Below are 15,375 nucleotides of genomic sequence, written 5' to 3'. Positions count from 1 at the left end.
TGAAATGATCGGTATTTGTGAGTCACAACAAAATAAGGATAGAACATATGTGTGAAGGTAGATGGAAACTTATCACACATCAGAAACTTAATTTTTTTAAATCAGAATTTAATCCATAGTATTTAAAGTTCACATTTTTGAGCAAATGACAAACAATTCAACATATAACATGTACAGCAATTAGCTGGTAATACGCACCTTTTTTCTAGAAAATTTCTTTGAGATAATAAAAGGGGTGCTTATTCCAATGGAATTTTGATACTTTTTTAAGAGGTAAAACATTGGCTATCGTAGTTCAGCATATACCATTTGTACGGAAACGCTACTTCTGTTTGTTTACCACATTTAATCACTTGAAAATTTTTATTTAGCAGAAAATATTTTGCTCCTAATCCTTTGATAGATAAATGGAATTAAAACGGCCATTTAAAATTAATATAAACTGTTTATTCAGCAATCCGAGTTGTGCATTCACCATCTCTGTGTACGCCGCCATTACAGTTGCTATTTATAAATCTGTGCAATAGAGCCAAAATGAAAATACTCTGTGTTTTTTCTTCATTAATTTGTAACCTGGAATAACAGGCCACCTGTCTGTAGCGGCCAGTTTGTCATGGCTGCTTAAAACAGGTGCGACTGTACAATGTAAGGATAACTCCCAATGTACTCCGAATAAATTGTTCATCTTGCGTTCACAAAGTGTCACATATTGTTCACCATGCGTTCACCATTCACTTTTCACTCCGTTTGCAATTAGCGTACGCTCATTGTTCACCATTCATAAGTGTTCACCAAATTCCATTTAGTGTGTGTTCACCATCGTTCAAAGTGCACTAACCATACGCTCACCATTCAAGTGGGAAAGTAGAACATTTCAGGGACTGTAAAAGTGGTCTCATCAAGGAAACCTTGTCTCAGTGAGCTCTGTAGTCTTTGATTACCTGTGTTTACACAATTTCATATTATATATATTTATACAATATTGTATTGTGAATTATTCACACCTTCCTCTTTTAACATATTACCCTCCAATAATATTATCCTGATATGATATTTTATCACATCATATAATCATAAATTAAAATAAAACATTGTATCATACCATATAATATTGTATCCCATCATATGATACATAGAGGATATCTATATTTTGTGATTTTGCATTTGCTTTATCCAAAAAGTTGGAGCGGTGTATATATTAAAACTTATCATCATAAAATACAATATTGCATCATACCATATAATATTGTATCCCATCATAATATATATAGAGGACATCTATATTGTGTGATTTGTTTTTGCTTTACTGTAATTTCCTTATTAAACGCGAGAAGTTCCGTGCTCACAATTTTATATTCTCACGATTTGATGAAAAACAGAGGGACGAAATATTGCCCGACCCGAAGCAGAGGGCAATATTTTCGTCCCAAGGGGGCTAATATAATCAATGTTGCCCGAAAACACAGTCAACATTTGTTTTGTTATATGAAGAAACACACCAAAATTTAAGAAAGTAATTGAAAACAGATCGCCGTAATTTTCTCAGCTCAACAAAGAATTCACAAATTCAATTTTGTGCAAAGTTCATTTCCAAAATATCCTCAGCATCAAACGGTCACTGGTGATATCCAGACAACCGTAAGAATTAACATACAGATGTTCTACCTGATTTTACTTCACAGTAATTCGCAAATCCTTATATCAATTATGATAGCAAACCGTCGCATTGTGCGTCCGTTGTTTACTTGCCTTGACTGACTGTCTATTATGACGTCACTTTGTTTTGGAGTCGCAAAAAGTTATTTGAGTCATCGTTTACGAATCAACAAATCAGAGGCAATTATTTGAAAGAGAGGGAATGTTCTTTAGATATTATTCCTAGCCGGTCAATATCAAAAAAATATTGACCGGTCAATATTTTTCTCCCGAACTAATATTTCAGTTATTGACTATTCGTCTATATAGAGTTATATAGACGATAAGTGAGAATATACTACTGAATATAACAATATTTAAAAACTGCTTGTAAACAAAACATTTTATGCTAAAAATGCAAAAAATGCCAGAAAAGGTTAACATTTTGATGTTTTATTTCGAAATTGTGGGCATTTGAATCAAAATGAAAATTATGGAAAAACGTTACATGTATATCTGAACAAAGGAACTAAAAATTACAGTAAATTGATGATGTTCATTTTTGAGGGCCATATTAGGCCCATATCATAAATAGTCCTTTTACCTTCCAAAGATGGCTCAGAATTTACTGCAAATAGGTAGTGTACATAAGTAAGTAATAAATTTGAGGAATTCTCGTTGCGTTGTTTTTCAAGTAGCACATCAAAACAAAGTTATATGGTCTTCTCATATCATTAAATTTATTATATATACATAGATCCTAAAAAATATGCTAAAAGAAGTACAGTGGAGCCTCACTTATCCGGACACTTTTGTCCCCAGGCCAAATCGTCCGGATAGGTGAAGCGTCCGGATATCTGAATTGTGATATTTACATTTAATATTTATGGAAACATAACTCATAAATTAATTATACAATTAAATATTTTATTTTGATAGCCATAAGCACTACAAAAAAAGTTTAGTTTTTTTTTAAATTAACAAAACAAAATATTGTTAAAAACATTATTTAAGGTATGTTTTTTCCACATGAAACCAAGCACTACATTCTTCAAGGCAACACATGTACATGTACATGACAATCACTGTATTAAACCGATAATTTAATTACATTTGCATAACAAAGCGAAGAGAAGAGAGTCGGTGTTCCACTTTACGCTGAAAAATCTTTTTCTTCAAGCTAGCGGTCATCGCACCTCTCGCTTTCTTGGCCTGTGGTGTTGACATGTTTGAAGCTGCTCAACATTTGATGATTGAAAATGGGTGAAAATCTGTATATATTCCCTTATTGATAATTGTCCAAGCTATTTTTTCATTGACAGAACTTACCTAAGCTAATTTTACGTATCCATCTTTCTATAGAGTTAATTGCACGAAAGCGATATTTACAAGTAGCGTGAACACTCATCCACGCCATGTTTGGCATAAATTATTATTACACTGTTAATTGAACACACGCTATAAAATTAATGTCGATACCCTGAACATCCCAAGCGGTCTTAATAGTATCGTAAACAGAACTCAAATTATCAAATATTTCATTTCAATTACGTTTTAAAATGAATAGGCGTACGAACGATCTAATCACACTACGATTAATAGAATTTTAATTCAATCAATAGTTGACTTTTTTAAACACAAATTAAACAATTTTCATGACATTTTAATCAAACAATAACAGTTCATAAGTTAAATGGCGACAATTAAACATGTCGCATCCATGGTTATCGTAATATCCTCGGGCGAGTATATAGCGTGACACAGGTGACCCCGATAACCGGACGAAGGCATTGTTTAAAACCAACAACCAGTGTCAGATGTTTTTACACCAATTTGCACTTGCGCATAAAAAACTTTTGTGCCCCCGAACACTTAAATGTGACCGTCCGGTTAAATGAGGTAAAATTTAAAGGAAAATTGTATTATGTGGTAAAATTTGACCGTCCGGATCCGGAACGCGGAATTCCGGATAAACGAGACAAATTATTGTGTAAAAATTCCGTTCCCAATAAAAATCGACCGGTAAGTGAAGCGACCGGATATCTGGCGTCCGGATATCTGAGGCTCCACTGTACCTTTAATGTTTCATATACTCAATACTTACATTAAAGACAACAAAGATGCAAAGGTTGACATAGATATTGGTGCTGCCATGTTTCCAATGACTGATGATCTCTTCATCCCGTAACCCCTCAGCCTGTCCTGTCGTCCATGTGATATTACTGAACAGCTCATTTATGGCTTGTTTTGATGTGAGCTTCATTTAAAACAAAATATACACATATGTATCACATGGATCAAAATACTTTATTAAATAAACCTACACACATACCTAATGATACTTTCAAACCCCAAGTAAAAAATGTTTGGTCATAATCTCACATCGAGTTGACAAATGTTAGGTCACAAAATTTTCCTATATCTAAGATTCCGTTACTTCCATGTTTGTACTAAACGAGATTTACTGTAATGTTCATCTGACTGGCAAAGGTCCGAAGAGGTAATTACTGTGTATAAGGTTTATTCAGCGTGTATCCAATTTCCGCTTTGTTTGCGACGATTTTTGAATCGCGGAAAATAAATCAGCGTAAATTTGATACAAAGTTTTGTTTTTGTAATAGAGTTCTCTCTTTCCTGATAAAGTAAACAGGTAAGTAAAAGTACGGTGAACTGTGTATAGTTAGTTTACTTAGAGGTACAAATTGCGGGATCGGAGGACATGCGCCAGATAATAGATTTGTAAGCCTCGTTGTTTATTTAATAATCCACTGACAAGCTAATTAAAACAGTCGCTTTCCTTGCGTAAACCAGTGTCTAATTATACCTGAACTACTGGTATATGTAACGGTACATGATCTATTTTTCTATGACTGTTTGCGTCTCTGAAAAATTATCGGTAATTATTTCACATGAAGGGAATCGTGTAAATGGTTTCATTGTCTGAATTTTTCATTACAAAGAGCAAAATATGGTAGATTTTATGATGACTGACTAGATGATAGCCTTCACAAGAGCAGGCATTGTATGTTCAACCAGACATTTTTTGGTACACATTTTTTGTATATAATTTGTCCCTATTTTTTCTTCATTGTTATTTTCCAATTTTTTAATTAAAATCAAAACGCAATTGGTTGGATATTTCGAAGAGTGAGCAGAAACGATGAAAACTGAAAATATCTTTATTTTTTGCATTATCAATTGTATATTATATATTACCCCTGAAAAGGATTAAATATACATGCATAAGGATTTCAAAACGGTAATGAGGTGAAGAGCGTCATATCTCTTTTCTAAATTTTGTTCTTTAGGTCAAATTTCACTATAATTTTTAACACTGTCCCAAACATGTAAATTTTAGATAAGAGCCTGTTTTGAAACAAGAGGCCAACAGGCCTTGATGGTCACCGAAGTACTACAGCCTGTAGATGGATCCGTCAAGCAGTCTCATGTTTGCATATTTAGCTTCATTTTGAAGTCTAACCATAATTTGAGACTCCTCTGACTCTTTATTATATGACGTTTACAACATCAATTCACTGGGGTTTTTTTTGGGGGGGGGGGGGGGGGGGTTGGCCATGCGTCAAAGGAATCTCTGATTATCTACCTCAAGCTCCAGGGACCAAAAATTCTGGGAAAGAGACCTCCTGGCCTTTAAGGCCACATAAAATTAATTTTTATGTCCTCATCTTCACCGATCCCTCTGAAAGTGCCCCCCCTGATGTATTTTATTTTCAAAACATAGATAATCACAGATTACAAAGCTCACCGAGACGAGGCATCACCTTTATGAGGCAGTACCTGTATGAGACCATCTTTATCATACTATATGAAAATCATAATTAATGATCTTGGATATTCATGGATACTGTTTTGACACAATATTGTATATCATATGTTTGAAAATTGTATGATAATCATTTGTTTATTTCATATGGTTTTATAAGATACAATGTTAATCAATACAATAATATAAAAATACGATATTGCATCCTATGATGTATCGTGTTATAAATTATTGTAATTGATCATATACTACAATATCATAATATATAATATATGATACAATATAGAATTATATGATACTATATAAATAGTGCCTGTTTGGGAGGGTAACAGTTGAAATTGACACCCAAAGAAAACCATTGTCAACCGATGTGGAGTGGAGGTTGACAATGGTTTTCAAGGGGTGTCGATTTCAACTCTTATTTCCCCAAACATGCTCTATTTAACGAGGCCGAGTACAGAACGAGTATGCACGCTTTCGCGCAGCGTTTCATTTGTATTGTGACGTCATCTTTTTGCTTTGTTGACGCCATGGCGTGATAGTTTCAACTGCAGATATTCAGTGAAATTTATTGAAAATAGCTCGTTTTAATGCAAAAAATTGATTTTATATTGTGGAATAAACATTAATGTCTCGAAGTATAAGCTATATTTGGGCTCGGGTCGAAAACATGAAGAGAGTTCAGCAAGCCTAGCCCTCTCACGTTTTCTTAACCCACCTAAATATAGCTTAATTCATATATTTCAAGACAGTAACCATGTATTTTATATTAATGACCCTTAATATGTGATGTTGTATATTTATTTATTACTTAAATATGTCTGAATATTTGAATAATACTATAAAGATCACCATTTCCGTCTTTGTCAAATAAAAAATAGCCATTATCTGACAAATTGGGAAATTGGGCATACAAAAAACAACTTTGATAAGACCCCTGGAACATACCAGGAGGTAAAAGGTTTTTTTTATTTGACCATTTGATGCCTTTTAGCAATAACTTTAATATGTAGAACAAAAAAAAGAAATCCCTAGGACAGAAGTTAAAAAAAAATGTAAAAAATGGGCAAAAATGATACATTTCAAGCAAAATCCCATAGGGTCCTATGTTAAAAAATAACGAACTTTGAGATGACCCCTTAAACAAACGGTGTGGTAAATGTCTTATTTTTTTATCTTAAAATAATAATTATATCAGTAGAAATTGATGTAAAAAATTTCATTCAAAAATATAGGGCAGAAAAAATTAGACCAGGCCTCGTTAATTTATTATACTGAATGTCTTGACTCAAAGAAATTTTTACTGCTTTTACATAGAAATGGCGTGAACTTTGAGACGAACCGTACGCGCATAATTTACGCGCATGTAACAATTCGTTGTGTTACCCGTTGCCAAGTGTGATGCTAACACTGAGGGTAATAAAACGGATTGTTATACTTTCATGTTAAATACTGAAATCTGATTGGTTAAGATGCAGTTAATAATATTTTCTATTACCCTCAGCGTTAGCAACGCACTTAGCAACGGGTAACATTAAAAAATGTTACATGCGCGAAAATTATGCGCGTACGGTTCGCTGTAGAATTCACGTTATTCCTATATAAAAGCAGTAAAAGTTTCTTAAAAATTAAGACATTCAGTATAACAAAATAAATAGTGCCTGTTTGGGAGGATAACAGTTGAAATTGACACCCCTCGAAAACCATTGTCAACCTCCGCTTCGCGTCGGTTGACAATGGTTTTCTCGGGGTGTCAATTTCAACTGTTACCCTCCCAAACAGGCACTATTTATATATTATCAACTGCATCTAAACCAATCAGATATCAGTATCTAACATGAAAGTATAATAAAATGTAATATCACAAAATACATCACAATATTGTAACATATAATATTACATTACATAATACAATATCATATTATACAAAGTATTGTAACACATGATGCATCATTATATATTACAATATCATATACCACATTTTCATTTGATTTCATATATAATATATATATACCAATATCATATTATACAATATGTTATCATATGATATGGTATCAACTATTATACAATACTGTATCATATTAAAGCATTGAATCATTATTTTTTGAAAGATATAGTCTCATAACTGCAGCGGTGTGTGCATACAAATTAAATAACGCGCGCTAGTGCGTTATGAAAATTTGTATCCACACACCGCTGCAATTATGAGACTATATCTTTCAAAAAATAATGATTTAATGCTTATATTTACATTTTTAAAATTTTTTGCCTTGTCTGCAAATGTGATTTAAATATCAAAATTTCTGTTTTATCCTAAGGGTAAGTTCAAATTAATGGAAGAGCCACTGTAACAGCCACAAGCTTGAACTTTGATTCCCGCTTGTGACGTTGCATTTTACAGTGTTCAACGTTTGTGACGTCATAATAAAACTAGTCATTCTAACCTTTGAGTACCATGTGTGTGTTACGGTCTTATAACTGCAGTGTCTTTTCACACACTTTACATGCAAAAAATATTTGTAATGTAAATATGATACAATATTATACACTGCAATATCATATGAAACAATATCATGTGATAAAATAATATATAATACAGTATCATATCATACAATATTGTATCATAATATGAAATATTATACATAGCAAGAGATGTTTGTGAAACACTTTTGCCCCCCTCCCATGGAAACATCAACAAAGAAAATGTAAGGAAACTGCAAATAAAGAAATTTTTTTTAAGTCAAAGGGGCAAAACTCTGTCAAAAATTGCTCGATTGTAACCAAAATCAAACTTGACCTAGACATTATTAAGAAAAATCTGTACATCAAATTTTTTTTTCAAAATGTGCAACCTCCGCAAAGAAAATGAACGGAAACTGCAAATAAGTGGAATTTTTTCAGTCAAAGGGGCATAACTCTGTCTAAAATTGCTTAACCTCCTGCAGCATCCGAAACCTATGGCTCAGATTTAGCATTCATGCCTGGTATGCCTGCAATTAAAACTTTAACCTCCTCCAACATCCAAAACCTATGGCTCAGATTCAGCATTCAAGCCTGTCCAGTGAATCAGTATCATAAGATGCACCATCCATGCAAGTTTGGTGAAGTTAGGACCAGTAATAACAAAGAGATAATCATCAGAGGGCACCTGCTCCAAAAAACTTAAATCAGCTCTTAAAACCTTAACTCCTCCAGCATCCGAAACCTTTTGCTCAGATTCAGCATTCAAGCCTGTCAGGTGCATCAGTATCTTAAGACGCACCATCCATGCAGTTTTGGTGAAGTGAAGACCATTAGTAACTTAGAAATTGCTATCAAAGGGCACCTGAAACAAAAAATTTAACCTGCTCCAAAAACCTTAACCTCCTCCAGCATCTGAAATTCATGGCCCAGCATCCAAGTCTTCCAAGTCCATAAGTAGGTCCAGGTGCATCATCCATGCAAGTTTGGTGAAGATATGACAAGTAATAATTTAGATACAGGACCTGCAACAAAATCTGTAACCAGGTTCAGACTCTGACAATATAGCATAAGCTCCCCCTGGCTTCGTCTCAGTGAGCTAAAAATAATTGTGTGGGAAAAAAATTTCTGGGTAAAAATATTGGGTAAGGTATGCAAAAAAATCAGAACAATTTACTATGAATTATGTGTTTAAGTGTCAACCTACCAAGTTTCATCAAAATCAAAGAAGAATTGATTATTAATGGCTGCTTGACATAGGTATTATCGTTTGATTCCAGTCATGTTTGTTATCATAAAGATGCAAATATCTACACACATGAAAAGTTAAAATTGAAATAAAATGGAATTAAAAGATTGGTTTGTGTACTCATATCTAAATCAAATGTTTCATAAGACTTTTATTTGGGTAAAAATTTCCTGTTTATTTTCATCAAAGACCCTTACCTCGCCAGCAAAAAACTGACCCAAACCAAGAGGGAATGTGAGAGAGGAAATCACCAATGTAACCAGGCCAGGGTAGATAAAGCGACTACAAAAGACAATTCAAATAATAGCTTTCACTATCTTAGCCTGTTTACAACATATTCACTACACACTACATCACATTATAATAAAATCTTCACTCACTTTTTTTGCAGAAAATCAGTAACTCTGCGATGCCTTCGAGTGAATAACACAATTTTTCGATGAAACAAAATGAAAAGAGCACCAGCTAAACCACAAAGCACCCTGAAAAACAACAGAATAGCATGTTCATTCATTGAGTCAAATTGAAAAGAATTTCATAATCAGTTGTTCTGTCATTAATAATGAATACCAACCCCATCACTGCAAAAACAACAAGTTCCAAAACATCAAAAGGGAAGTCTGTTCTTAGATTTGTTTTGAATACAGCGGTTAGAGTAGCTGTAACAAAAACCAATTATTTCATATCCAAATTCAATAGAAGTAACATAAATGAAAACTATTGTTAAATTAAAAAACACTATTACTATTGATTTTCTAGAATATGCCATATGTTTATAAAATCAAAACCTAGTACATGTATAAATATTGCCTCACAATTATTATACCTTCATTTTTGAACCAGATGGCCAGCATTCGCAATGTGACTGCACCACACACAGCTGCAAAAAACCCTCTCCAATAGTTCCTAACAGCAAAATATGTTGCTGTGACTTCTATACTAAACAATACACCTACAAAACAGATTGCATTACAACATTTCTTTTAAAATGATTCTATACACTTTAAGAATACACGTTTTCAGATAAATTACTTAAGATAGTTCTATACTTGACACTACATGGGCTAAATCATTAAAAGCTTAGCTTTGAATGATAGATATACATTCTAGCAATACATATACATAAGGAAATATATATGTTTAAATGTTGTTTTTTTGTTATCACCTCTCAGAAAGGTGTACCCCTTGCAAAAATTATTAACAACTAGACACGATCTTGTTGCGAGCAACGAGTGGGTCTTCTGTTTGACTATGAATTAATGATTAGGGTTAAATTAAAATGTTGAAATTTGGTACAAGTTAACTTAAAGTTTAAATGGGCGTTCAAAAGATATTGTGCCATATGGCCCCTCGGTAGAATAACAAAAAATAAATATTGTAAAGTATTCAAATTTTACACTTTTTTGCACACACGTAATTTTTGACATTGTACCTTTATGGAATGCTATTTTTACTGAGAATAAGAAAATCCTACGCAAGATATAAAACTAAACATTTGGTAGGGATGCACTGTTAACTTCCAATTCCCTATTTTTCCAGTGTAATATTTTCTTAGGAATTGCGATAATGCCTTTATCCCCGTAACAGAGCATTTGTTAGAACTATGGAAACTGCTTTAACGGTGTCCTTTTTATTTACTCGTGTCTGAAAAAGAAAAACTAGTGCTGAAACCAATACTATAAATCAGTATTCGAATATTCGTGAGTGCTATTCAATTCGTATTCGAATATTCGTAGATGTCATCGACAAGGTATTAAGCATGTTTGATAGTTTGCAATAGTAAGTGGGTGTATGTGTAGACTGCTCAAACACGTCAGTTCGAAGTTTACACTTAATGCATGAGTATCCATTTAATTAGGTTCGCATTTTATTTTTTATGCAAATAATAATATACTTAATTTTTTTTAAATTTCCATCAACTACAATCAAAAGATTTATTACTTCTTTAATAATATGTCATAGCCATGGCTGCTTTAAACAAAGAATCTTGTTTTAGAAGTGTGGAATTAAACATGAATTATTAAGTTTCTTCTTATATAAGTCCACAAACCCGTAAAATGTTGACCCGGGTTTGCCTACCAATATTACCAACTTGGAAATCAACAATCGTCAATAAATTCCAAAATATGCATTGTTGTCTATCAAAATTTACAGCGAATACAAATTTACCTGTCCGTAACATATCCTGAAAATTTCAATGACATTGGATAATTGAAAAATATCGATCTGCCCCGGCTTTTATTTTGTTCCGGCCTGGGTTTGCCTACCCATTTTACCAAGACTTATATGAAATACCAAACCCAAAGCTTTTAACTGATTGAAACGTTCCTTTCCTTAATTATAATTTTCAAAATAACTCAGATTTGAAACAGAATTAGCCCATAATTTTTCCAATTAATATTTTCCTTTCCATAAGAATTATTTATGCTAAATTACGTTGAATTTGACTCAGTAGTTCTTGGTAAGAAGATTTTTAAAAATGCACCCCCCTTTTTCTACAGTTTCGTGGTTTTCTCCGCTTTGAATAAAGATTGGCCTTTTATTTTTATAATTTATATTTGCCTTCCCACAAGGATGCTTTGTGCCAAATTTGGTTGAAATTGGCTAAGCAGTTTTAGAGAAGAAGTTCAAAATGTAAATAGTTTACAGAAGGACAGATGGACGGACAGACGGACGATGGACAAAATGTGATCAGAATAGCTCACTTGAGCTTTCAGCTCAGGTGAGCTAAAAATGGTACATGTCTTTAATCGCTTAAAAGTTTTACCATTCCATTTTTATAAACACATTGTCACATGGTTCCATATATCACTAGTGGAAAGACAACATTGCGCAGTAAAATTGAAACCAAATTTAAATTTTAAAAAATTATTGCATTATGTCCGAGGAATGTTTTTTAAGTTTTATTATTTTATAAGAGTTGTTAGTGGAAAGTATAAAAAAGAAATATTTAATGGTCAAATTCTATCTTCAAATATGTAATCGACAATTATCAATACAGTAGGCTGACACCGGCTGAGATCTATACGGTGTGTTCACTGCCTGTGCAAATCATAGTTTATAGTAATTGCTAATCTTTCTGCACTTGAGATCCCCCTTTGAAGTACGACACAGACAATTGCATGCTTCTGACACAGGAAATTGTTAAACAAACATTGACCACGCGCCGAGTCAACAGGTGGCTATTTACGTAATGGCAAATACATTGGCATGGTCGGAGTGGATAATTATTTTAATACATAGGAATAGAATATTTTTGACAAAGTAAGTTTAGTTTACTCTCATACAACTTGCGTAACAATGTATTGTTTACAATGCAAGCGACTTTCTAGATGTTACCGGTGTTTGAAAATATGATGCGTATATGATATAAAGCGTAATTGTTTAAATGTTAATCATAAATAGTACATGTAATTGGTAGCAATATCGGGGACATCATGGCATCATACACTGATGTTACTGCAGTTTTATACGCCATTTTGAAGTGATAAGATCGTTGTATCGTCTGAATCAACATATTGCAGGAATTTGTTAAAATTTGGGCTAAAAATCAGCAATTCGACTAGTTGTCTGCATTGACGATTCGTCCAAAAAATATGGTATTTGGAAACACATTACCTCCGATAGGAGCTGCAAATGTTGCTGCAACTCCAACAGCACAGGCTGCTGCCAACATTTCTGTCCTACGAGATTCATTCTGTAAAGAGGTGAAAGTTTTGTTAATGTTGCTACATTGATATCCATTACACAGGTCAGGTACACTACCTTATATGGATAGCATAATTTAACATGTGACAATATTTATGTCAAACAGGTTCTCCAATCCATTGAATGAGTCGCAAAGCATGACAGTCTACAACGTGTTTACTTTTCAACACATACACATGGTTTTTGGCTGTTTTACACACAATATTTAATTGCTTGCCGGAAAATTCGTACTACTTGATTTTTATTTTAGAAGGAATAAAGGAAAGATTATGTACCGAAGACTTTGTTCCATACTCACATTGAAAAATACTGTTGTTTTAATTTATCAATTGTTGCTTTAAAAATAGATCAGTATCAATAGACTGGCATACACATGCATACAAGTACAAGCAAATTTTGATAAGGGGTGGAAGAGCCGTGAATTTCACATTTTTGATTTTTCTTACTATAGAGATGCTTCATACCAAAAATGGTAACAATTGGCCTTGTAGTTTTAAGAAGAAGTCAAAAATGTAAATTGTTAACGCACAACGACAGACGAAGACCAATTGCTTTAGGTCACCTGAGTGACTCAGGTGACCTAAAAAGTCTATTGGGGGAACAAAATTGCATCTACAGACAGACAGGGTAATTCGAATACACCCCTAAAATTTGTTTGCGGGGATATAAAAATTAGAAAAGTTTAGAGATGAACAAACAACAGGTGATAAAAAAATCTAACTAAAAGCTAAAGAGGCAATTTGGACTTACTTCATATATTCCTTTGAAAGTTGTTAATTTCCCAAGTAATGTTGCAACAATACTTGCAATGTGTACAAAAGGACCCTGAAACATACAAAGAGTGAGTATAGCATGATTTTTATTTAACATAAAAAAAAGTTGATTCCTTGATGGGTACAGTACAGTCAATACTGATCCATTATTTCCCACTCCCAGGCTCAGTAATAAGAGGCCCATGGGCAGTTGAAATTGACACCCCGAGAAAACCATTGTCAACCGACTCGAAGGGGTGTTAATTTCAACTCTTACCCTCCCAAACAGGCACTATTTATTTTATTATACTGAATGTCTTAATTTCAAAGAAAACTTTACTGCTTTTATATAGGAATGACGTGAGTTCTATGGCGAACCGTACGCGCATAATTTACGTGCATGTAACAATTCGTTGTGTTTCCCGTTGCCAAGTGTTTTTTTGAAGAATATCAACAAATTTTCAATAAATCCTAATTATCTCTCTTTGAAAGAGAGCATGGCCTTTCATATTAACAAACTTATATCCCCTTTACCCATTGATGCTTTGTGTACAGTTTGGTTGAAATTGGCCCAGTGGTTCTGGCTACTAAACTATTACTAGTTAAATAGTTTAGAAGATAGTTAAAAGAAATTTTATTCACTACTAACTTGACTTTGGCATCTACTCTCCACCAATTTTATAACTTACAGAGACATTCCAGACCAAAATGAGTTTTCTAGAGCAGCATTATCTCAGGAAGACACTTAGTGGTTACAGAAGCTTTGATGATGGACAGCAATGTGAACCAGGATTTAATTTTCATTTTGGGGAATAATCTGTCTTGATCCTTAAAACTATTGTATTATAATCTAAACTTATGATTTTTATCTATTCAATGCTAATTTAAATATTTTGGACATTAACTGAGAAGCTTTAAATAATTCATTGTCAACTTGAGAATACCAGAAGGCATATCAAATAGAATGCCACTCTTATCTAAGTATCTCTGATGTGCAGGTTGAAGGGTCAGCCTAATGGCTTAAAGAGTTGACCCCCTAATCTTTATTTTTCATGTTAATATAGATATGTTTGTTTATATAATATGTTTTCTCATCATTTCACTATCCTAGATTATCTCTCAATTCATGTTAAAAATAATGCTGTAAAAAAGAGAACTTGTTTAAAACAGCTGAGGTTTTTATGTGAGGCAAGACAATGGCAAAGTCAATTTCTTTAGAAAATCGCAAGACTGTGAAAAAGGCTTTGTCATGGTTAACAAAGAACACAAATTCAATGTCAACTCTTGAAGCCATCAGGCTTCCTTATGACCCCCCCGCCCCTTCATCCTGCACATTGTATAGATGCTTGGATAAGGGTAACATTTGGTTTCGCCTTAGAGGCAAAACCCCTACATCGGGGGACATGAAATTAATAATTCTAGTATAGGGCTTCATTATTTATATATATATGCAGTCAGCTTATATTCAGTATCTTCAGTAGTAGAGAAGAAGATTTTTAAACATCATATACATTAACAATATATGACCGGTCAAAAACCGTACCCTAAAGGACATTTTGGTATTGGCTTTTTGGTCTTTCTAAACATGCAGTCAGTTTCTATTCAGAGCAGAAGAAGATTTTTAACATCATATACATTTACACTACATCACCATTTTGGCCCCCCATCCCTAGAGTCAAAACTTCCGCCAAGGAGAACATGAAATTTAAAATTCTAGTAGAGGTGTTTATGGTTTATGTAACTAAGAATTCAGTTTTTCTTTGATATGTGCAGAAGAAGATTTTTGA

At 33.3% G+C, this 15,375-nt stretch overlaps 1 protein-coding gene across 2 annotated transcripts in view; it reads right to left on the bottom strand.

Moving 5' to 3' along the window:
- The window catches only part of LOC105340403 (chloride channel protein 2), a 74,223-nt gene that overhangs the window by 25,139 nt on the left and 33,709 nt on the right, over positions 1-15,375 (bottom strand). For both annotated transcript variants that reach the window (XM_034482434.2, XM_066079062.1), the window contains 7 exons: positions 13,587-13,661; positions 12,747-12,825; positions 9,955-10,080; positions 9,703-9,787; positions 9,509-9,610; positions 9,326-9,410; positions 3,740-3,892 (listed from right to left, as the gene is read on the bottom strand). In XM_034482434.2, coding sequence (XP_034338325.1) covers positions 3,740-3,892; positions 9,326-9,410; positions 9,509-9,610; positions 9,703-9,787; positions 9,955-10,080; positions 12,747-12,825; positions 13,587-13,661 — 705 coding nt within the window. The remainder of the gene's footprint in view (positions 1-3,739; positions 3,893-9,325; positions 9,411-9,508; positions 9,611-9,702; positions 9,788-9,954; positions 10,081-12,746; positions 12,826-13,586; positions 13,662-15,375) is intronic.

This window comes from Magallana gigas, chromosome 3 (assembly GCF_963853765.1).
Source record: "Magallana gigas chromosome 3, xbMagGiga1.1, whole genome shotgun sequence".
Classification (NCBI taxonomy): Eukaryota; Metazoa; Mollusca; class Bivalvia; order Ostreida; family Ostreidae; genus Magallana; species Magallana gigas.
This window is presented reverse-complemented; position numbering and strand designations above follow the sequence as displayed.